At 38.6% G+C, this 25,779-nt stretch overlaps 1 protein-coding gene across 1 annotated transcript in view; it reads left to right on the top strand.

The window, feature by feature from the left end:
• Positions 1 to 25,779, top strand: part of LOC123508171 (ubiquitin carboxyl-terminal hydrolase 24-like) — a 111,273-nt gene that overhangs the window by 28,091 nt on the left and 57,403 nt on the right. The window contains exons 7-14 of the mRNA XM_045261706.1: positions 5,368 to 5,479; positions 5,640 to 5,851; positions 9,879 to 10,088; positions 23,559 to 23,693; positions 23,928 to 24,077; positions 24,319 to 24,450; positions 25,009 to 25,197; positions 25,471 to 25,665. Coding sequence (XP_045117641.1) covers positions 5,368 to 5,479; positions 5,640 to 5,851; positions 9,879 to 10,088; positions 23,559 to 23,693; positions 23,928 to 24,077; positions 24,319 to 24,450; positions 25,009 to 25,197; positions 25,471 to 25,665 — 1,335 coding nt within the window. The remainder of the gene's footprint in view (positions 1 to 5,367; positions 5,480 to 5,639; positions 5,852 to 9,878; positions 10,089 to 23,558; positions 23,694 to 23,927; positions 24,078 to 24,318; positions 24,451 to 25,008; positions 25,198 to 25,470; positions 25,666 to 25,779) is intronic.

Genomic DNA, 25,779 nt, shown 5'->3' with positions numbered 1-25,779 from the left:
GCCGTGGTAAGCACTGGACAATGTTTGCTGTTGGTTGAAAACGCACAGGCTGAAGATTAAACATGGCGGCCAACAGCTGATGATGCAACCGACCCGCCACCTACCGGACAATAATTTGCCAGGAATGGACAATCGCGGGCATTTTAATATTCGTCCATAGATTAAACCGGACTCCAGAATTTGTCCGTAGTTTCCAAAATCCGTTGATGGGAGGTCCGTTGTTTCGGTCGAGTGTACTGACTTTAACTTGACCACCCTTGGAGCCTATTATCTCTTCCCGTCCCTCCCTTTTTTTAACTGCATTAATAATTAGATGAATAAATGGAATATTAAAGGGTCTAATGTAAGCACAAATATATTCATAATAATCATGGCAAACACTAAAAAACTACCAGCGGCAAACCATACAGCAACTGATAAAGGGCACTGATGTGACTGACAAGCCCACTATCAGTGAATGATGGAAGTCATATAACATCAAGCACGCCTTAAATAACATGAAGTCATCTTGGGACGAAGCGAAGATGTCTACCATGAACTTGGCATGGAATAAAGTATGGCCAGAATGTGCGCATGACTTCCCAGGCTTCGCTGAAGACGACATCGGTGTGATCAGAAATGACAGTAAATCTGTGCCATAGGGCTGGCTTCGATGAAGTTGATGATGATGATGTTCAAGATCTTTTGGAAAGCCATGCTGAATCTCTCTCAAATGATGAACTTATAGAGCTAGACAAGGCATCACAGGAGGCAGAAGAGGGAGACGAGGAAGAAAAACCTGTGCCTGGCCTGGACAACAAAACTCTCAGAGAATGTCTCAATGGTATCAAAAAAGCTCTGGAAACTCTGAAGGAACGTGACCCAAATCCTGCCAGGATGCTCGTGATGTAGAGAAAAGTGTCAAGATTTATCAAGAAATCTATGATGAAAAAAACAAGAAAAACTAAACAGTCCTCTATCTACTCATTCTTTAAGCCAGTCAGACACACTGTCCCTATCACCCTGCTACAGCTGGCCCTTCCTCAATATCCTCTTTCTTCAAACCATTGAAACGTGCCGATCCTGCTACATCTACATCTGCTTCCGACAGTGCAGACGGCTACGTCTGCCCACTCGGCGGAAGATGAGTAATGGCTGAAATCCCTACTGTCCCTTAGCCTCGGGAAGGACATCATCTGATAGAATACAAGGCGATTGAAAGGCAAATAAAAACATTTTGTTTACTTCTTTTGCACAGTACTTTACTTTTTTTTTTTTTTAATGATTATTTTCATGTTATTTTAATATTTGTAGGGGTGACTTTTGACGTCCTGGAACGAATTCCCTATTATTACATGTTATAATAGGTTCGGTATACGATAAATTCGATATGCGGTAAGGTTTTCAGGAACGCATATGTACCGTATAACAAGGACTTACTGTATATATATATATATATATATATATATATATATATATATATATATATATATATATATATATATATACATACACAATATATACTTTTTTTATTTTAACATATCCTACTACACTGAGTTGAATGTATCTGTATTTTTATATTTATGTTTTCATTCTGCTTTTTACTGGTTGGTACAAAGGGGAGAACAGAGCTATGAGATTTGCAATCCCCCGAATTTGAAGAGAACCAACTGATCACTCAAGCAATTGCTTTTTCTGTATGGTAGACCCTTCCAAATGTCGAGAAGGCAAAAATGCGCCTGCTATCATATATCCTGACCTGTCATCTATTGTGCCAGTGCCACACTGTTCTGAGCTCCCTGCACCCACTCCTTCTAAGAGAGAGCAGCAGTGTTTACAAAAGGAAAGTAGTTCAGAAGAACATGAAGACACTGATCCAGAGTTCAGAGATGCAACTGATGACAGAAATCCATACTACCCCAGCCAAGAAGACATCAATGACCTGATCAGAGATCTTGGCCTCACGAAGTCAAATGGCAAGCTTTTAACATCGAGACTCAAGCAGTGGAATTTGCTAGATGAGAGTGTGCACATGTCAGGTCAGAGAAAGCGTCACCAGCATTTTTCAAGCTTTTTCACTCGTCAAGATGAGCTTTGCTTTTGCCACAATGTGACTGGTCTGTTTGAGGCAATTGGAATTACCCTTAACTCCAAAGAGTGGCGGCTCTTTATCGACAGCTCATGCAGAAGCCTCAAAGCAGTGCTGCTTCATAACAGGAATATGTACCCATCTCTCCCCCTTGCCCACTCTGTTCAGCTCAAAGAGGAATACAAGAGTGTCAAAATGTTGTTAGATGCCTTGAAATATGAAGAGTACCGTTGGGAGGTTATAGGAGACTTCAAAATGGTGGCTTTCCTGATGGGTCTCCAAAGCGGCTTTACCAAGTATCCTTGTTATCTTTGCCTTTGAGACAGCAGAGATACCATGGCACACTACCTCAAGTGGGACTGGCCACAGCGAACCGAGTTTAGTGTGGGGAAGAATGTCAAATGGAAGCCATTGTTGGATCCCAGAAAAGTACTGTTTCCTCCACTCCACTTAAAACTGGGCCTTATGAAACAGTTCGTCAGAGCTCTAGATAAGGAGTCCCCAGCTTTCAAGTACCTCCAAGATTTCTTCCCCAAGTTGTCTCCAGTGAAAGTTGAAGCTGGTGTCTTTATTGGTCCACAAATAAAAAAGGTCATGGAGTGCAAGGAGTTTCCCAAAAAACTCTCAAGGACAGAGAGAGCAGCATGGGACAGCTTTGTCGCAGTAGTTCTTGGCTTCTTGGGGAATCATAAAGGCCGAAAACTATGTGGAACTTGTAGAGAACTTGGTGACAAACTACGGCAAGATGGGTTGCAGGATGTCCCTTAACTTAAAGTCCATATCCTTGATGCCTATCTTCATAGATTTAAGGAAAACATGGGAGCGTACTCTGAGGAGCAGGGCGAACGCTTCCACCAGGATATATTGGACTTTGAACGCCGCTACCAAGGGTCTTATATTGAAAACATGATGGGAGACTACATTTGGGGACTGATTCGTGAAAGTAATCTACAGTATAAGCGTAAATCTAGAAGAACTACTCATTTCTAATGTGTCTATTGTCTCACTGGTCTAATTCTAGAATAAATAAATGCTATTATTGCATTATATGTCGTTTTGTATCTACTTTGTTCAAGTCAAACTTCAAATTTGCCACTTTGTCCCTATGAGAATGGGTAAATTTAAAAAATGTCATTATCCTGAACACAAAAGCAAAATTAGAAATGAATATAAGTATTTTTTCATGTTTTCTAGACATAAACAAATAAGAAATAACAGTTTCAACTCAAGGACAAAAGCTTTGTTACATGGTGATTATTGAAACAGGTATCACAATTGGACTTTCCTTGACAAGCTTCATTGATTTTAAAAATTTTTTACTGATATTTGGACAAATAGTAAAAAAAGCTGCCATTGGTGACCCTTTTGAATTGCACATATAAATAAATATAAGTAAAGAAATAAAACATAATAAATAAAAAATATATCTGCTATAAAAAATAACTGAAAAATTATATTATCTTGCATTTTTCATTCAGAAAAACATAAAACTTCTCTATAACAAATAGTCCAAACTGATATATCACAGTTGGACTTTCCTTGATAAGCTTCAATAATTCACTTTATTGAGGTGTCTCCTTGCGCATGGGTTCAAATTCTGTCCACGACCCGAGTGTAGGTTGGGCTTCCTCGCTCGGGGCAACGGCTTCGTAGCGGGTGGGCTTTGAGATAGGAGGTACCAAAAAAAGTATCCCCTTTAGTCAATAAATTCCCGTGAAAAGCCCACATGGTATAAATAAAAAAGAAAATAGATAATAAAGTGGGTCGTATTGCAGAGAAGTGATAGATTTCTTACAGTATGTGTCCCACCGATGGGCAAATATTCTCATTTTGGGTGTTCTCCGAAACAACACTCTGCTCTTCTCGTTTCGCTGGCTTGACCTGCACTGAAGTGACAACAATTTATGTGTATCGCCGCTCTGCCAATCATAGGGAACGTCTTAAACTATGCATAAACAAAAATATTTTATTTGATTTTCTAGTGAAATGGCATTTAGATTTATTTGGTCATCTCTAGTTTTCCAATGAAGTACACCAGTTATCGAAAGTGTATTAATGCAGATGACATTAAACATGAAGACATGTCTGTGCCACATAAAAGTCCAAATTATGTAGATCATCTTCCTAGTACATGGAAACAATTTTAATTGAAAATAGGCAACTTGAGTTTCCTGGTGAGAGTAGTGTTGTATACTATATCTAATCAAAACAAACATCTGACTGGCCTGCCTTAGTTAAACTTAGCAGATGTATTGGATAACCAGTTAATTCTTGCTGCAATATCCATTCCACTACACCATGAACAACAGATTACGATAGTTGAACACGACAACAGCTGTATTATTCTCTCCTATTATGCTAGATCAATGCTGGGAGATGTTAGTTTGGTGCTTATTTACTTAGCCAAGTCACTCACTTCATGAAAGAGTAGCTAAAATCCTCATAAAAGTAGCTATATCAAGATGTTACTGAGTATGTTATATCATACCATATAGTATAGCACACGCAGTTGGCATGAAAAAGTGGTAGAAGATAGCAAGAGATGCAACAATGCGGTGGTAAGAAAGAGGCTAAAGACAGTCAGTCAGAGGAGAGGAGTTAATAAGACAAAAAGCTTTGGATTCCCTTCTCTATGAGAGGGGCATTCCACTCAAACTGCTCTCTTAGATATGGTGGAATCATCTTATCAACTTTTCTCCTTGGACTGAATGTCTTCAGCCTCTCTCTCACTGGTGCAATGTTGTATCTCTTGCTATCTTCTACTGCTATTTTCATGCCAACTGCTCTTTTGGTCTAGCCAACTGCATGCCTCCCTTCCTCCCACAGTCCTCCCACAGCCTCTGCACAAAACTTTTTTTTTCTTTTATGCTTATTCTGTCTATCTCTCTAATGTATGAATTAACCAGTACTCTCAATCATTCATCCCTTTCTCTGGTAAAGTCTGGAATTTTCTGCCTCCTTCTGCATTTCCTGATTCCTATGGTTTGAACTCATTTAAGAGGGGTTTCAAAATATTTATCCTTTTATTTATTCTTTTGGCTAACTCTCAACCCTGTTTGAGTAAAGTCTTGACCCTGTTTGAGGACTAGTACCTCAGTGGGCCTTTTTGTTTAATGATTTCTGTTGCCCTTGGCTAGTTTTCTCTCACAAAGAAATATCACCAATGCCATTTTGCATAGTGATATCCAGTAGGTGATGTGAATCCATATATCACATGACTGTAGGCTGAGTTGTGTTGTTGCATGTTTTTTGTCTATAAGGTACAAAAGATTATTTCAGTTTTAATTTGTTGTACACAGGAACTTGGAAGACTGATTGAGGACAGTAAGAAAGGTCGAAGTAATGTCATTGATACAGACATTATTCAAGAATGGATGACAAGCAAGCGAGTTTTATCACTTGCACTTGAAGGTAATTTCCTTACTATATGTTTTAATTGAAGTTTTGTTGAGCTATATAATCACTAAATTCATATGTTCATAGTAGCATCTCGTAGATAAACTCAACATCAAAATTAAATGACAATAAAGGAGAGTTGTGTAATTGTCTGATGATTTTGTGTTTTCCTCAGGTAACATTGATCAAGTGCAATACACAGACCGCATGAAAGAACTGGTGGAGTTCATGGGTCCAAAGCTGCAGCAGGAGGAGCTGTCTCGCATCTGGCACATGGCAGATAAGGCCAGTCCTCATGTGGTGGACAACATCCATCGGATCATGGCTGCAGCAGCAACACGCTTCAATCCTCAGCAGTTTGATTTCTTGTTGGGTCTTGTTAGGAAGGTTTGTTCATGTAGCTGAAATTGGGATAAGAGGTAAATCCTTAGCATATCAATAGTACACTCAACCCTCCACTATCGAGCCTAATTGGTAAATCTATTGCTATGTTATAGCCAAAATCGTGATAGCCAAAATGAAGAATGTATGGTAATAATTCAAACTGACACCAGGACCTCCAGCTGTCATTTTTTTTATCACTTTTTGCCCCATTTTTATACCAAATAATAGTATGAAATGAAGAAATAATACAGTAGGAAAAACTTACCTAACTCTTAACGCAGAGTGATCGTTTTGGGACGATTGGTGCATGGCGTGCGTACAGTCAGGGATCGTTTAGGAAATCATGATATTTCCGTGCTAAATGTTTGAGTCTCTCCCCATCACTATTGGTCCTGGGGCAAGTGGAGGTATCTGGCAACTTTTCTCACTCACCTCCTCGAGCCTTGAGACATATGTTCCCACACAACAGGTCATCTTTTCCCATTTGGGGGCGACATCTCGCAACCCCTGTGAACTGGAGGGAGGAAACGGTACTCCAAGTGATGTTATGTCAGTGTTACATGGTAATGACATTGAGGACAGTGATGAAAATGAAGACACTGATTTTTTTTTATTGAGACTGAAGAAAGTGAAGACTCCAGTAATGATTCTGATAGTGATCTGGGAGACAGAGACCAACCCTCACAGCGACGTTCATAAACCTCATGTACTCCCCATGAGGGTGTGTGTCATCCATGGTTGCCTTTACAGGACTGTGCTTGTCGGCCTAGTCATGTGACTCCCATTGCTAATAAGAGTTGCCAGATTCCAATTATTACAGAAATCTACAATACAGCAATACTCCGCTTAGTGAACAGGATAGGGAGTGTCAAAGCTGTTCGTAGAGCAGATATTTGTTAAGCAGGCGTAATTTTTCTATAGGAAATAATAGAAATAGGGGGGATGTGTTCTGGGCTGGTCCCCAACATACCACATGGGTTATAAAGAAAATTATATATATTTCTATTAGCTTTTTACAAACCTTGCCCCCAAGAAAGGATTGTTTTGTAATGCATAAAGTGAAATCTTACATGGAATACCAAAAAATAAAGGAGAGATGAGATCGGCCACAGCAGACGAGGCGGAGACTCACAGCAACTCGGCCGCTTCTTCTTCTTCTTGTGACCCTTCTAGCCTGGCGTGTTATCTTTCACCATGATATTAAATGTATGTTTCCACTCCTCTATTCCCTGCTATAATGGATATCATATCTTAGTATTCATATACGCTCATGCCATGAGGATAACCTGGACTCCGTGGCAGTGAGTGATAGCGAATTACTAATGAAATACTGTGGTATTTCATTAGTAATTCACTATCACTCTGTACCACAGAGTCCAGGTTATCCTCAGTTATGAGCGTATATGAATACCAAGATTTGATATCCATTATAGCAGGCAATAGAGGAGTGGAAACATACATTTCATATCATGGTGAAAAGCAACACGCCAGGCTAAAAGGGTCTCAAGAAGAAGAAGCGACCGAGTCGCTGCGAGTCTCCGCCTCGTCTGCTGTGGCCGATCTCATCTCTCCTTTATTTTTTGGTATTCCATGTAAGATTTCACTTTATGCATTACAAAACAATCCTTTCTTGGGGGCAAGGTTTGTAAAACAATAGAAATGTTGTTTTGTGAACATAAATGCATATATAAGACAGTAACACCACCTCCAGAGGTGGTGTTTCCAGCAACCTCAGAGCAACCTCGTCACCGTCCCTCCAAGCGTTCATGGAGGCCATTTCGCGGCAGGAGGTTGCTCTGACGTTGTTAAAGAGTCTTGGATCCGGCCCCAGGAGCGCTAGAGACAGGCGGGGAGCCAGACAATCACAGCAAATTCAAACCCAGAAAATTCGCTAAAACAGATGTGGTTGTATGTTATGCGGACTTTTTGGTCAGACTTTATATAGTACGTTAAACTGGAAATTCATTAGACGAATGTTCGTTAAGCAGAGTATTACTGTACTTGTAATATGTGGTTTCTTTTTCTTTTCCTGTTTTGCACACCGTTTCATATATCTGAGTTCGCATTTTCACGACATGAAAGGGCAAAAGTTTCTACTTTTACATCAAATTCAAATGCCTAAAAGGAGAGAGAGAGAGAGAGAGAGAGAGAGAGAGAGAGCATGCGTGCTGTGTTATCTGAGCTTGGGGGGCATTTCTTAGCGGCGGGTTCTGCCACGTGTTCGGGGAAAATTTTCTTGTATGCAATAACTTTGCTCTCAGAGGTCATAACATGTTGAAAAGTACATTGTTGTACTCTAAATAACAAAGAGAAATATACTTTTATAAAGAAAAAAAATCTTTCAGCATTTTTGAAAGGTGTGATTTTTGCCTGTTGTAGCAGATGGAAAGTAAATCAGCTCCCCAGATTTTAAGGCTAATCAAGAATCATAATAACAACAAATTAGCGATCATAATAACAATCATAATAACAACATGAATAAAATGCTTCTTGCTGTCGCCAGACATTTGTAATTTTTTTTGTAGGTGTTGGTCCAAAAGCCCTTGCTGCTGCTCTATTGCCATGCTTCTTAGCATAATTTACCTCTTGTGGTGGTATCATGTGCAGGGGTGTGGAGTCGGAGTCGAGGAGTCGGCTACTTTTGGCCGGAGTCGGAGTCGGAATTGGAGTTGGAGTCAGAGTCAGAGTCGGAGTCGGAGTCAGTAAAAATATGAGCGACTCCGACTCCTTTACGTGATAAATTTTCGAGTAAAGATTCCACTTCATGGAGATTGGAGATTCCTACAAATTGGGAGAAATTGACTTTGTGGAGGATGTATCCAATCAAGCATTACATATAAAGATAATCTTTATTAATTTATGATAATTATATAATCGTCAAGTACACTTTTATTATGGATTGACTCGAAAATATGTAAGTATTGATTCTCTTAACTTTTGTCTTTTTTGGGTGTGGCAACTAGCAGGCTTTTTGCTTAATCTTTTCCCTTGGCCACCATCCCTGATGTAAAAAAAATAGACTATATCGTTGTACTGTAAGAAAAAAAAAAAAAAAAACCGGAGTTGGAGTCGGAGTCAGACTCGCAACCTTCAAATTTCCTGGAGTCGGAATTGGAGTCGGAGTCGCAACATTTAAATTTCCTGGAGTCGGAGTCGGAGTCGGACTTTTGAAAATCCGACTCTACACCCCTGATCATGTGACATCATAATTCGGAGGTTTTTGAATGATGTGTGTGCGAAAGCAGTAATTTCGTGCACAATATAAAAATATGTGCAGCTTTTTAAGAATGCTCGATATCTTTAAAATGCAATAGCAGAAGGTGCGATAGCAGAGGGTTAAGTGTAATTAGGAAATGAGTTTTAGGCAAATAATGTCATTCTATTTAGAATGTATTTTGGTGTTATTTGTTTATCCACTGTAGGTTGTCTACTGTAATTGATCTTCTTGCAGGTCTCTGTTTTGGTTAGGCAAATTGTTTTTTATTTATGGGGACTGCCCTATTCCACTGGAAGGAACAGGTGCATGATTATTCATACAGTGGGTTCACATTGTAATTTTGTACACTTGACCCTCGAAACAACGGACAAATGCGTGCACGAGCCTGTCCGTAGATTGCAAAAGTCTGTTCTTTGCAAAAGTACGTAAAAAACTGTATAAAATGTACGTAAAATACTGTATAATCATTAAGAAATCATTCAAGCAGTATTACAAAGCTTTAAGTACAACAAATAACCTGAAAACACATGGACTGAAGATAAAACATGGCAGCCAACAGCTGATGACGCGACCGACCCGCCACCTACCGGACAATAATTTGCCGGGAACGGACAATTGCGCGCATTTTAATATTCGTCCGTAGATTAAACCGGACTCCAGAAATTGTACGTAGTTTCCGAAATCCGTTGATGGGAGGTCTGTTGTTTCGAGGGTCAAGTGTATATGCATCTAAATTACGGTCTACTTTGTGATTTGATTTTTGTATGTATCTCAAAAGTATATTTTCCATTCTGACATTCTCCCCCTTTTCAGAGTTGGGATGGTGGAAATGATCGCCTTCGGGAAAAGCTTCTCTCTTTCATAGGAAAGATTGGTCAAGACTCAAGACTTGGTCAGACAGCTGTCAAGATGTTGGATGCTTTATGGGAGTTAGCTCGGGTGCCAGCTCTACCACCCAAGTTGGTACATCAGGCCATGAATGAACATCTTACAATACTCAATGAATCAGCAACAAGAGACCAGGTAAAAGAAAGACAATTTAAAAAGATGCATATTATGAAGTGGTTTAGAAAAAAAGATAAGTATCCTTAAGAGCAAGTACCAGATACAGTGGTGCATTTAGTTATGAATTTAATTAATTCCATAAGGTAGCTCGTATCCTGAAAAACTTGTAGCTTGAAGCAAATTTCCCCATTTAGAATAATGGAAATCCAGTTAATCCATTGCACACCCAAAAAATATCAACATAAAAATCAATTAACATGATATTCTATGCAAAATTAAGGTAATTTTCTAACAGCAATGATAAATGATATTATATGGTGGATCCTTGCCCTATCCTTAAATAAAGAAGCACTTACACTGAGGAAAACAAAGCTTGGGTGATGAGTTGTGTGTGTGTGGCAGAGAGAGAGAGAGAGAGAGAGAGAGAGAGAGAGAGAGAGAGAGAGAGAGAGAGAGAGAGAGAGGTGGTTATATTGTTTACTTGTCTGCCTTGTACAACACCACTGCTGTGTGTGTGTGTGTGTGTGTGTGTGTGTGTGTGTGTGTGTGTGTGTGTGTGTGTGTGTGTGTGTGTGTAATTTCACCTCGGTCGCCTGCTGGTCATCCAGCCAGTCTTCCCCATTACAGAGCGAGCTCAGAGCTTGTAGACTGATCTTTGGGTAGGACTGAGACCACAACAACACACAACACACACTGGGAAAGTGAGGCCACAACCCCTCGAGTTACATCCCATACCTAGTTACTGCTAGGTCAACAGGGGTCACACATTAAGAGGCTTGCTCATTTGCCTCGCCGCTTACCGGGACTCGAACCCGGCCTTCTCGATTGTGAGTTGAGCGTGCTAACCACTACACTACGCGGTGTGTGTGTGTGTGTGTGTGTGTGTGTGTGTGTGTGTGTGTGTGTGTGTGTGTGTGTGTGTGTGTGTATTTACCTATTTGTATTTACCTATTTGTGATTTACAGGGCCCGAGCTTGGCTATTTATGTTCTGTCTCTTTGTCCACATTTATCAAGTTTGTCCTTCATCTGACTGACACTTGCCACACACTGCCTCTCTACTCAATTTGTTCCATTTGTCAATGCCACAATATGGGAAGCTATACATCTTGACATCTCCCATACAACTGTCCATTTGTGTTTTCTTTGGGTGTCCTCTGATTTGATTGTTGGAAGACATCCTTATCAAGTCTTTTCTATCTTGGTCTGATTCTAGGATATCTATTCCATTTACTATTTTATACATTGTTATTATATCTCCCTTCTCTCTTCTATCTTCTAACGTGGGTAAATCCAGTCTTCTTAATCTCTCCTGGTACGGAACCTCCTTAAAACCTGGTATCATCTTCGTGCCCAACTGCTGCACTCTTTCTAGTTTCTTCACATGTTTCTTCATATGTGGTGACCATATCACCACTACATATTCCAGCTGAGGTCTAATTAAGGTGGTTAATATTTTCTTTATCATATTCTCATCCAAGTAGTTGAAATGAGAATCCAATACTTTGGTGTGTGTTGTAAGTTTTTCCAAATATTCTGTTAATGTACTTTTCTGGTGATAAGTTGTTCTGTATAATCACTCCTAAGTCCATTTCTTCACTGACTTCAGTTATTATCTCTCTCCCCAGCTTTTATCCATTCTCATTACATGATTTTTGTTAATGTTGAACTCCATCTCCCATTTTACACTCCAATTATATAACCTGTTCAGATACTCTTGCAACATGTTACAATCTTCCATGTTTCTTATTCTCATAATCTTTGCTTCATCTGTGAATATACTCATGTAACTTTTCATACCTGCTGGCATATCATTTATATAGATCAGAAACATGATGGAACCAAGCACAGAACCTTGGGTACTCCACTGGTCACTCTTCTCCACTCCGACTTCACTCCCTTCACCACTGTTCTCATTTCCCTGCCTGTCAGGTAGTTTCTCATCCAGTCTGCAGGGATTCCCCTTATCCCCCCCCAATACTTCTCAGCTTCCACATTAGTCTGTTGTATGGAACCTTATCAAATGCTTTTTTCAAATCCAGGTACACACAGTTGACCCAACCATCTCGCTCCTGTAAAATATCAACCACTCTTGAGTAAAAACATAATAAATTTGATACACATTGTTTTCCTTTTCTGAAGCCAAACTGGTTCTCCCTTAAGATTCCTTCATTTTCTAGAAATTCACACCATTTATCTTTAATCACTTCTTCACATATCTTACATATAATACTAGTCAGTGAAACAGGTCTATAATTCAATGACTCCATTCGACATCCACTCTAGTATATTGATACTACATCTGCCCTCTTCCACTCCACTGGCACTTGTCCCATTGTAATCGATGTTTTCATGATATCCAAGATTGGTTCCAGCAACTGCTCTTGACATTCTTTTAACCTTCTATTGGACACTTCATTAGGACCCATTGACTTGTAGACGTCTATGCCATTTACAACTTTCTCATTGTCACTCTTTGAGACTATCACATCCTGTATTTGTTTCTCTTCAGGTAGTATGCTTCCATTTAATTCTGTTTCATTTGTGACTACTTTATAGAAACTTGCAACAATATCAGAGACATCTTCATGTACATCATCCCCAACTTTCACTTTTTCAACTATTTCTTTCTTATGGAGTTTACTGTTGATAAATTTGTAAAACATTTTTGGATCCCTTTCACAATTTTCCAAAATTTTTTGCTCATATTCTTTTTGTGCTTTTTGCCTCACATCAACATATCTATTTCTTGCAGTTCTATATGCTTTTCTCTCCACTGCCTCATTAATCCTCTTGTACTTTCTCCATGCTTTTTCGTTCTCACTTTTTGCCTTCTCGCAATTTTTATTGAACCACTGGTTTCTCCTTAGAGTCTTCTTGGTGTACTTTGGCACAAAGTTCTCCATGGCCTCATTGTATATTTCCTTGAATTTGTCGTATTTTAATTGAATGCTTACTTCTTGGTACAATGCAGACCAGTCCACATTGCCAAAATACTTCCTCAAGTCATTATATCTTGCTCTGGCATAGTTTAAATTCTCCTCCTTGTATCCATCCCCATTTTCCACTCTCAAGCCCACATCCAAAAAAAACTTCAACAATTCATGGTCGCTCTTTCTCAAAGGGCACTCATGTTCTATCCCTTGTCTTAGCTGTACTCCTTTTGTAAATATCAAATCCAGTCTTGACGGGGTATCTCCCTGCCAACCTCTTGTTGGGTGCCTCACCCACTGGGTCAACAGATTTTCCATTGCAAAGTCCAACAACTGCTCACCCCGTTCTCCACCATTCCCCACTTCGAACTCCTCCCACATGACTTCTTTGCAGTTGAAACCGCCAACTATAACAACTCTATCTTTTATTGTAACTTTAATCTTCATTCTCTCTATTGTGCTTCTCACCATGTCATCATACTATTCATTTGGCCATGCACTTGTTTTTGGTGGTACATACACAGTTACAATGTTGATATCTTGTCTTCCATCAGTCACCACAAGGCTCACCACTTCTTCGCCATCCTCGCTGAGGCTCACGTTCTTCACTGTCAAGTCCTTTCTTGTCAACACAATTATACCACCTCCACCCTTCTTCATTTTATCTTTTCTCCACAATCTATAATTTCCATTCCCAAACCAGTTCACTTGTATGTTTGGCCTTAGCTTCGTCTCCACTATACACATAATGTCTGGCTTGTCTCTTTCCAGATGGTCCATGCACTCTAACCTTTTTGACAGGAAGCCATCTATATTAGTATACGATATTCTTATGTCTTTCCTTTGGCTTTTAAAATCTGGTCTTGCATAATTTAATCTCTCTTTATTTTTAGTCATCACTGTATCTTATCTTATCCTCCTCCTGTATTTCCAACTCTGATGTCACATGATCACTTCTTCCAATTGGACTATGGTATTGTATGATGGGAGGGGGCTCTGGTTTCTTTGTGAATACTAGGTGAAGCAACGATGGTTCTTCTTCCTCCCTGTACCTTGTTGACTCCTCCACCCACTGGTCCATTGTATTTACCATAGTCAATTGTAACACCTCCTCGCCCCACTGTCCAGCATCATCCATTACTTTCATCTCTCTCCAGTTTATGTTTTTACAGTTAAAGTCTCCAACTAAAATTATTCTTCCATCTTTTCTTATCATATTATCTAAGCACTTAATCACCTCTATTTGCATATCTTTATGTTCCTCAGTTTCCCATGTATTTGTCTTAGGTGGCACTTATTATGTTTTTTCTTGTTTTCAATTCCTTTATTTTGATTGTTACTCCCATTACTTCCACCTTGCCCTCACCATATTGCACATCCTCCACACATATATTATCACGAACCATTATTAGCACTCCTCCTCCCCCTTTACCCTTTTTGTCTCTTCTGCAGCTATTATATCCCTCTTCCTTAAAGTTAACATGGATCTCCGCTCTTAGTTTTGTTTCAACGATGCACATTGCAACTGACTTTTTTCTTTCAAATAATCCTTAACCTCCTACATGCTGGATAACAACGCATCTATATTAGTATAAGTCACTCTTAATTTCTTGCCTCCTCCACAACCTTCTCCTTCTTCCGTAGATACCACTTCTTTAGTCTCATATCTTGAACCCCCAGTAGAAATTCATTTTCCTGATCTCCATCCTTTTCTCGTTTTTTTCCTTAGCTTAATTTCTTAGCACTTTTTCTTTTTCCCTCTCCTCCTGGTTCATATCTCTTTTTATCCATATATCTTTATGTTCAGTATCATCAGCCAGCTTCCCTTGTCATAATTTCCTCCACCACCACGTGCAATCTCATTCTCACTTTCATTGGTTTCCTACCCCCTTCACTAAATCTTCCCAATCTAATCACTTCCTCCACCTCCTGGTGCAACTCCTGTGTGCTGTCCTGGATCTGTTTGATAATAGTTTTGGCCAATTCTCTCTCTTCATGGTCTTGTGAACTTTTTTGGATTTTTTTTTCCTTCATCCCAAAAATCAAGAAACATTTCCTCTTATCCACTGCATCTCTCATTAGATCTTTCTCCTTAACCCCTTCCTCGGCAGAAACGAGTATACTCGTTTTCACTAAATGTTTCGTTTTCGGTCGTTGACGAGTATACTCGTCTAAAATTTGACCTTCAAAAACCAGCTACAGACGTATATATTCGTTTTCACTAAATGTTCCGTTTTCAGTCGTTGACAAGTATACTCGTCTAAAACTTGACCCTCAAAAACCAGCCACAGACGTATATACTCGTCGATTCTGGGATTTCAAGGACGCTCTTACTAGACTTGCTCCGGCAACCACTGTCGTCACATGGGTGTTGTTTTCATCCACATTACCACTCATTTTTTGTATCCTTTTCAAATAATTTACATCCCAAATGTCTAGTTCTGAGGAAGATAGCGAATATGAACCTTCCCTCAGAAGCTTGAATACTTCTGATGACTGCTAGTTCATCAGACAATGAATATTTCTCGACAAGTGAGGAGGAGCAGGAGGAGGGAGGTGAGAGGAGAGCTTGGAGTTTATAGGAAGACGAGTTAACTCGTATATGTCTACAAAGGTATTTTCAAAATAAAAAGTTAACCACAAAAATGGGGAAAAACAGTAATTACAAGCTGTTTTCATAATCAGCATGAAAAATACTATGTAGAACCAAAATAAAAAAAATTAATCTGAAAAAGAAACGTTTTTAACTAAAAAATTGTTGGGGAAAGGGTTAATTACTTGTATAACAGCATCTTTTGTTTTTTCCTGAATTTGTCTCTTTACTACCTCTGAAAATTTAACTTTTTCCTCTTCCTGTTCTTGTTTCCACGCATTCCGTAATTCCTTCAGCATGTTTTCACCCAATCCAATTTCTACTCTGTCCTCAATCCCATCCTGTATTTTTTCTGTAGGCCCCTTCAGCACTGGGATGCATTTTTGCTATGAGTTTTGGGTATTAATAGACAATTTTACTTACATTAGGAAGAGTTTATGGAGGTCAGAAAATTAACAGCCAGATTCTTCACTATTCTAATCCCCACATAAGTTTCTGAAGCTGTATAAAATCACCAAATAGTAAGAAGAGTGAATATGAAAACATGTCATGGTACTGAAGGGGTTAAGTCATGACATGTAGCTTTTAGTATATCATTGTGTTTCTTTATCTTGTATCTTCTTTAATCGCTAATTGATTACACTGGGATGCATTTTTGCTATGAGTTTTGGGTATTAATAGACAATTTTATTTACATTAGGAAGAGTTTATGGAGGTCAGAAAATTAACAGCCAGATTCTTCACTATTCTAATCCCCACATAAGTTTCTGAAGCTGTATAAAATCACCAAATAGTAAGAAGAGTGAATATGAAAACATGTCATGGTACTGAAGGGGTTAAGTCATGACATGTAGCTTTTAGTATATCATTGTGTTTCTTTATCTTGTATCTTCTTTAATTGCTAATTGATTACACTGACTTTCTCATGTTCAACTAATCTCAGTCTCAGCTCTGTTTTCTGTTATCAGTCTGTCCTGCTTGTCCATTAAACTTGACATCACTTCCTTCATGTACCTTATCTCTCTTTCCATGTTTATCAACCTTCTCATATTGCCTCTTTCGTCTCTAAATAAAAAAAAGTCCTTATCCATATTATCCTCAGTCAATCTTCTCAGTCCAACAAGTGTTTCAATAAATCGCTGATTTTCACAAGATGGAGTTTGTTTTGATGTCATATGCTTGGCTGCACCACCCAGTTCTGTTTCTCTCTCCATTTTTCTGTCTGTATGATCCAAAACTTATTTATTATGGAGACAGAACCCTATGGCCCCCTACCCCCTGTACATACGTTTAGGTCAGGCTCCAACACCTGCTGAAGCGCTTTCCCTGGGAGCTGCTCAGCAATGTCTTGCCAGCGTGGCATTGGCAGTGTGTGTGTGTGTGTGTGTGTGTGTGTGTGTGTGTGTGTGTGTGTGTGTGTGTGTGTGTGTGTGTGTGTGTGTGTGTGTGTGTGTGTGTGTTATTCACTACAGTCATCTGGTCATCTAGCCAGCTTTTCCCCTATGGAAAGAGCTCAATGCTCATACTGACCGATCTTCGGGTAGTACTGAGACCACATCACACATCACTCACTGGGACAGTGAGGCCACAACCCCTTAAGTTACATCCCATTTCTATTGACTGCTAGGTGAACAGGGGCTACACATTAAGAGGTTTGCCTGTGTCCTTTTGTGTGTGTGTGTGTGTGTGTGTGTGTGTGTTTCACTGTTTGTTTGATCTGCTGCAGTCTCTGACGAGACAGCCAGACGTTACCCTACGGAACGAGCTCAGAGCTCATTATTTCCGATCTTCGGATAGGCCTGAGACCAGGCACATACCACACACCGGGACAACAAGGTCACAACTCCTCAATTTACATCCCGTACCTACTCACTACTAGGTGAACAGGGGCTACACGTGAAAGGAGACACACCCAAATATCTCCACCCGGCTGGGGAATCGAACCCCGTTCCTCTGGCTTGTGAAGCCAGCGCTCTAACCACTGAGCTACCGTGTGTATTTACCTAGTTGTATTTACCTAGTTGTAGTTTTACAGGGTTTGGGCTTTATGCTCGTGTGGTCCCGTCTCCATATCTACACTTATCCAATTTTTCTTTAAAACTATGTACACTCTTTGCTGATACCACTTCCTCACTCAAACTGTTCCAAGTCTCAACACATCTTTGCGGGAAGCTAAATTTTTTAACATCTCTCAGACATCGTCCCTTCCTTAGTTTCTTACTATGCGATCTTGTGCTTCTAAAGTCATATTCTTCTCTCAGGATCAGTTTCTCATTATCCACTTCATCCATTCCGTTAATCAATTTATAAACTTGTATCAGATCCTCTCTCTCTTCTCTGCTCCAAGGTTGGTAGATCCATTGCCTTTAGTCTCTCCTCATATGCCATCCCTTTAAATTCTGGAACCATTCTTGTAGCCATTTTTGTAGTCTCTAATTTTCTTATGTGTTTCTTTTATGGGAGTCCACACAACTCCTGCATATTCCAATCTAGGTCTTATTTTAGTACTTATCAATTTCTTCATCATTTCCTTGTCCATATAGTGAAATGCTACTCCAATATTCCTTAGCAAATTATCGTCTCTCTGAAAATTCTATCAATATGGCTAACCGGTTGATTATTTTCTTCCATTGTCACTCCCAAGTCCTTTTCCTTTTTACTTTTTCTAGTTCTACTCCATCTCCCATCTTATAGATTCCCACTGGTCGTCTTTCACTTTTTCCCATTTCCATGACATGGCTTTTGTCCACATTGAATTCCATCTCCCATTTTTGCTCCATTTCCAGATCTTGTTTAAGTCTTCCTGTAGTATTTCACAATCCTCTTTTGTTTAATGACTCTGCACAGTTTCGCATCGTCGCAAACAGATTTATGTAGCTGTTCACTCCTCTGGCATGTCATTTATATATACGAGAAAAGTATTGGTGCCAATACTGACCCCTGTGGCACTCCGCTGTCTACTGTTCTCCACTTGGACTTCATATCTTTAACTATCGTCCTTATTTCTCTCCCCTTAAGTAATTCTTCATCCATCTCAATGTGCTTCCTTTTAAGCCACCCTTCTCCTCTAACTTCCATAGTAATCTTTCATGTGGCACTTTATCAAAAGCCTTTTTAGATCTAAATAAATACAGTCAACCCATCCTCTCTCTCTTGTACTTTATCAACTATTCTAGAGTAGAAACTCAATAAATTTGTCACACATGACCGACCTTTTCTAAAACCAAATTGGCTATTTGATAATATTTTGTTGTCTTCAAGAAACTCGATCCATTGCTTCTTTATTACTTTTTCACACATCTTGCATATTACACTAGTTAGTGATACCGGCCTGTAATTTAAAGGTTCTTCCTTCCTTCCGCTCTTATATATGGGAACCACCTCAGCTCTTTTCCACTCCACTGGCACTGTTCCATTTTCTATTGAGCATTTTATGATGTTGTATATTGGACTTGCTAGTTCTTCCCTACATTCTTTCAGTATTCTGCCTGAGACTTCATCCGGTCCCATTGCCTTTTCCTCATCCAATTCCGTCATCAACTTTTTATTTCAAGCTTGGTTACTTTAATCTCTTTCATATAGACAGTCTCTATTACCCTGTGGTCTTTCAAATTTGGATTCCTTAGTAAAGACCTCATGAAATTTACTATTTAACAGTTCTGCCATACTTTTGGGTCTTCCACCATTCCGTTTCTCCTTTTAACCTTTCTATTGTTTCTTTTTGTCTTATTTTTCCATTTATGAATCTGTAGAACAATTTTGGTTGTTCCTTACATTTTTCGACAATGTCCTTTTCATAGTTCTTTTCTTCTTCCTTTCTCACCTTAGCATATTCATTTCTTGCTGTTTTGAAGTTTTCCTTATTTTCTGGATTTCTGTTTCTTCTCCACCTTTTCCATGCTCCATCTCGTTTCTCCTTTGCCCTAGCACATCTTGCATTAAACCAATCTTTCTTTCCTTCTTCTTTAGGTCTATATTTCGGAACATATTCCCTGACCCCAGTTTTGTATATTTCCAAAAATAAGTTATATTTCTCTTGAACCGTTAATGAGTTTTCCATCTCCTCCCAGTTTACGTTTTAAAATAGTTCTTGAGATTCTCAATATCAGCCTTTCTGTAATTTAATCGGTCTCCTTTGTATGATTCATCTCTATCTTCCTTTCCTTCTTCTATATCCATCTCTAATATTACATGGTCACTCTTTCCCAATGGGCACTTGTATCTTATATCATCGTTAATTGGTATATCCCTTGTAAAAACTAGGTCTAATCTTGCCGGCTCATCGTTTCCTCTGAATCTTGTGTTTTCCTTTACTCTTTGGACCATCAAATTATCTATCATTAGGTTCAGGAATCTATCTCCCAGGCATCTTCCCCATACCACTTTCATAATTTTCCCAGTCTACCTCCTTACAGTTGAAATCTCCTATCAATATCACTTTTCTCCTTTCCTTAATGATTCTTGTAAGACTCCTTATTGTGTCATCTATCATGTCTCTATATTCTTGGTTAGTCCATGAGTTTGTTTTGGTGGCACATATGTTCCAATGATTGTTAACTCCTTTTGTTAATATGCATCTTAACATACAGTATTTCTGATTTTCCTTCCCCAAACTCCACTTGATTTACCACTATCTCCTTCCTTAACATCATCATGACTCCTCCTCCTCCTTTACCCACTCTCTCTCTCCTCCATATATTATACCTTTTATCTATGTCTATTTTTATTGCCTCATTTAACTTTGTTTCCACCAGGCATACAATATCTGGTTCTTCTTTCTTTATGTAATCTCTTAATTCTAATTTACTAGATAAAATCCCATCTATGTTTGTATACATCATTTTAATCTCTTGTTCTTATCATTTTAGTTAAACTTGCTCCATTCTTTTCTCTTCTTTCTCTTTTATATACCATTTCCTTATCCTGTCTCCTATAATTCTCCAAAAATGCCTTCTTCTCCTCCTCTGACCTTTCATTATTTTTTCTCTTGCTTCTGCCACCAGTTCATTGTGTCTCTTCCTTTCCTCCTCGTTTCTATTTTTCTTTATATATATATCTTTGCAACCTTCTGTTTCTCTGAGTTTCGTTTTTCTATATAGTACTTCTTCTGCTGCTGCTTGTGATTTTAGTAATATCTTAATTGGTCTCACTGTTCCTTCTTGATATGGTCCCATTCTATGGATTTCTTCTACTTCCTCTTCTAAGTTCTGTCTATCCTCGTCATTCAGATGTTTTAGTAGGTCTTTTACTGATTTCATTTCGTCTTTTTCCCTTCTTGGTCTATATTTAACATTTTTTCTTTCAGTCCAAAAATAATTACACTCTTCTTTTTTCTGCAATTTCTCTTACTAAATTTTCTTTTTCTTGAGGACTCCTATCATTTTGCTTGTCATATTTTCATCTCTTTCTTTTAACTGTTCTTGAAATACTTCTTGAAATGATTCCTTGTCTTTCTTATCTTGGATTCTCCATGCTTGTACTTCTTTTTAATCACGTCTTGTACTCTTTCTTCTTCTTTGTTAACTAGATCTTTTAGCTTTTCTTTTTCTTTCTCGGCTTTACCGAGTCCTTCTTCCATCAATTTCTTATAGTTCGCTATTTGGACTTTTAATTCTTCATTTTCGGTTCTTAGCCTAGTTTCGTTTTCTTCCACTCTTTTATCCTTTCTTTCAATTTCTGGAGCTCTTTATCCTGTTCTTCATTCTCTTTCATTCCCATACTCTCCTTTATCAATTTATCTAATTTACGTTCGATAGTTAAGACTCTATCAAATAGTGAAGTTTGCGCCGTATCAAAGCCTTCAAATTCTCCTCCTCCCTCACCAACATTGTCATCATCAGCTTTCATTCTTTCCCTTGTCACATACCTGCATTTAGATGGAATCTCTTTCTCACTCATTATTATTTAACACTGTATTCATGAAAGGAAAAATGAGTCCACACTTATCGCCCAGGCCACTGTAAACCCAAACAAAGGTAGTGAAGATCAGCTGATTGTCGGGAGCGACGGTATCGCGTCCTTCCTCTGCTGCGTCTCGTGTGTGTGTGTGTGTTGTGTGTATTTACCTATTTACCTAGTAGTTTTACAGGGCCTGGGCTTTATGCTCGTGTGGTCCCGTCTCCATATCTACACTTATCCAATTTTTCTTTAAAACTATGTACACTCTTTGCTGATACCACTTCCTCACTCAAACTGTTCCAAGTCTCAACACATCTTATGGAAACTAAATTTTTAACATCTCTCAGACATCGTCCCTTCCTTAGTTTCTTACTATGCGATCTTGTGCTTCTAAAGTCATATTCTTCTCTCAGGATCAGTTTCTCATTATCCACTTCATCCATTCCGTTAATCAATTTATAAACTTGTATCAGATCCCCTCTCTCTCTTCTCTGCTCCAAGGTTGGTAGATCCATTGCCTTTAGTCTCTCCTCATATGCCATCCCTTTAAATTCTGGAACCATTCTTGTAGCCATTTTTTGTAGTCTCTCTAATTTTCTTATGTGTTTCTTTTTATGGGGAGTCCACACAACTGCATATTCCAATCTAGGTCTTATTTTAGTACTTATCAATTTCTTCATCATTTCCTTGTCCATATAGTGAAATGCTACTCCAATATTCCTTAGCAAATTATACGTCTCTCTGAAAATTCTATCAATATGGCTAACCGGTTGATTATTTTCTTCCATTGTCACTCCCAAGTCCTTTTCCTTTTTTACTTTTTCTAGTTCTACTCCATCTCCCATCTTATAGATTCCCACTGGTCGTCTTTCACTTTTTCCCATTTCCATGACATGGCTTTTGTCCACATTGAATTCCATCTCCCATTTTTTGCTCCATTTCCAGATCTTGTTTAAGTCTTCCTGTAGTATTTCACAATCCTCTTTTTGTTTAATGACTCTGCACAGTTTCGCATCGTCCGCAAACAGATTTATGTAGCTGTTCACTCCTCTGGCATGTCATTTATATATACGAGAAAAAGTATTGGTGCCAATACTGACCCCTGTGGCACTCTGCTGTCTACTGTTCTCCACTTGGACTTCATATCTTTAACTATCGTCCTTATTTCTCTCCCCTTAAATAATTCTTCATCCATCTCAATGTGCTTCCTTTTAAGCCACCCTTCTCCTCTAACTTCCATAGTAATCTTTCATGTGGCACTTTATCAAAAGCCTTTTTTAGATCTAAATAAATACAGTCAACCCATCCTCTCTCTCTTGTACTTTATCAACTATTCTAGAGTAGAAACTCAATAAATTTGTCACACATGACCGACCTTTTCTAAAACCAAATTGGCTATTTGATAATATTTTGTTGTCTTCAAGAAACTCGATCCATTGCTTCTTTATTACTTTTTCACACATCTTGCATATTACACTAGTTAGTGATACCGGCCTGTAATTTAAAGGTTCTTCCTTCCTTCCGCTCTTATATATGGGAACCACCTCAGCTCTTTTCCACTCCACTGGCACTGTTCCATTTTCTATTGAGCATTTTATGATGTTGTATATTGGACTTGCTAGTTCTTCCTTACATTCTTTCAGTATTCTGCCTGTGTGTGTGTGTGTGTGTGTGTGTGTGTGTGTGTGTGTGTGTGTGTGTGTGTGTGTGTGTGTGTGTGTGTGTGTGTGTTTGTTTGTCTGTGTGTCCATGTGCCCGTGTGTGTGTGCATGTGCGTGTGTTCATATACAGTGAGAACGTGATTCATCATGGAGTGGCGGGAGCCACAGCATTGCACATGACCGAAGCGAATGCTCATATACCGAGGTGAATTTTCTGTGTATTTTGTGCTCGTAACCTGAATTGCTCGTAAGGTGAGACGTTCGTATCCTGAGACTCCACTGTATATGTAATGTGATAAATGAATACCTTACGTTTTGGTTTTGAAGTAAAATCTAAGAAAATTTTTTTGTTAACTATTAAAATTGATTAGTACATATACTCTATTCATGTGTATTTTTCCCCAGCTCCGTAAAACATATATTGTCCGTTGCGTCGAGGACATAAAAAGAAGTCCTGCAGTTTATCTTCCATTGAAACAGCTACACTACTTGGCTCAGTCTATTACAAAAGGAGGAGCATCTTATTTCAAGACTGAAAAGGTTTGTATTGTCATAAATGTCTTATTACTATTTCCAATTTTTTCTGCAGAAGTAAGTACCTGACCCTTGATTACTTAATTTCTGAAAGTGAAATTCTATATGACTGAAATTAAAAGCAGAATAGAAAGTAGATAGATGTGATAAATGATTACATATTTATTACTGAAATGATATTTGAGGTGTACCTTATTGTCAGCTCTTAATGATTATGGGATTGAACTTAATATATTTCAGGCTACTCTGTCTGAACTTAATCGGAGTCATGAAATTGTAAAGCTGATCACTGCAAGCCTGTCCAAGTGTCATGCTCTAGCTGTGTCCACCTGTGGCAACCAACCACCTTCTCCAGACACCCTGATTGATGGCAAATATACTCATGATCATGTAAGCAGTTTATTTAAATAATTCTTTCATTTACAACCATTCTAGAGCCCTTGCTTATTTGTCTTACAGTTAGTATGAATTGATAGAGTATGTGGTTATATTTGTTTGCAATAGTGACATGAATTAGTAGAGTATGTGGTTGTATTTGTTTGCAATAGTGACTCATCAGTTCAATTGTATAATTTTGTGCTTATTTCCAGTGTTTTCTGTGGTCATGAGAGTGTTCCTTTTCTTCTTTCAGTACTTAAAAGTTCACTTGGAGTTCCTTCAATTTCTGCTGAAGGAGGGAGACATTTATTTGGCATGGCCTCGGTGCAAAGACATTTGGGATACACTGGTGGCCAACCTCAAGGCATCGGCCTATGATAAAGAGGTTAGAATATATTGTTTGTTATGTCTCAAGCATTGATGATAGCTATAAATAATTAATCACTATGGATAGGAGGGAAATTTTGTGAGCATTGGTCTGATTGCTCCATCTTTCAAGACATCATGAAGAGTAATAGTTGTTCAAAATTCTTACCACATTCTGAGAGGTTATATTAGGCTTTTGAACTTTATAATCAGTAAAAGTGTAATTAATTTACATTATATTGTTTATAAAGTGAGTGAATCTGTGCTGATGTCACTAATAAATAGCCCTTTCCACCGTGGTACAGGAATGATCACACCATTCTACATTCATCATTGGTGACTTACTGATACATACCATCCAGTTATCCACTACAGATATACTACCTACCACATAGCACTAACCACATCTCTTCATAGGTACAACACAAACAAATATGAATGATAACTTTTATGGTGTTTCTTTTTAGACGAGAGATTCAGTAAAACTTGAGCTACTTTACTTTGATATTGAATTCATAGGTACCATGTCACTTTGTCTGTGTTGTTCAGTATTTTGGCTAACTGATGCTTCTGACAGGTTTGCTTTGCATGGTTCAGTGGGTGCCTGGGTGACCTTGAGAGCACCACTCAGCGGGATCTCTTCTGTGACAAGCTGCTGCGGCTGGATCCAGTTACTCTCACCCGACCTGCTTTCACCTGTATTGTCGATTATTTTCATGTCGTCAACCTCAATGATCATAAGTTGATTCGCAATGGAAATATGATTGTAAGCTCATGTGATCAGTTGACATTAACACTTACAGATGTTTTGTTCTATATGGATTTGGAAAAATATTTATCTTGAACATATTGAAATTACTTTCAATTTGTGCTGATTTTAGCTGTTACATTTTGCCTTATATGGAATGTTATGTTTATGAACATGTACTTAAGAACATTATGATTAATGGAGTTGCTAAATTTGGAGCATGCATGTTATGTGTAACTAGAGATTTGATGTCTTGAAATTCTTGTGACAACCTTGTCAAATTTGTTCAAGATTGTTGACAAACTGGAACCTCTGGGGCTTGAGTTCTTCTGGCAACTGGTACTTGAGTGCCAGGACGAATATCTGGCTGAGGATGCTATGAAGCTCCTTTTGGATATGAGCTACATGAGTCTGTCAGTACGGCTGAAGCGTGACCCAGCACAGCTTCATGCACGTTTTGTCACAGAATGTTACAGAAAGCTAGAGGTAAGTGTGATTTTTACTTCTGTATTAGATTATCAAATCCTTACTTTTTATGAGGTTAATTTTGAAATTGCTATGCAATCTTTGATGCTATTATGTGTAATTTCTGTGTTTATC

This window comes from Portunus trituberculatus, chromosome 24, assembly GCF_017591435.1.
Source record: "Portunus trituberculatus isolate SZX2019 chromosome 24, ASM1759143v1, whole genome shotgun sequence".
NCBI lineage: Eukaryota > Metazoa > Arthropoda > Malacostraca > Decapoda > Portunidae > Portunus > Portunus trituberculatus.
Note: the sequence above shows the minus strand (reverse complement) of the source record. Positions and strands in the feature narration are given on the sequence as shown.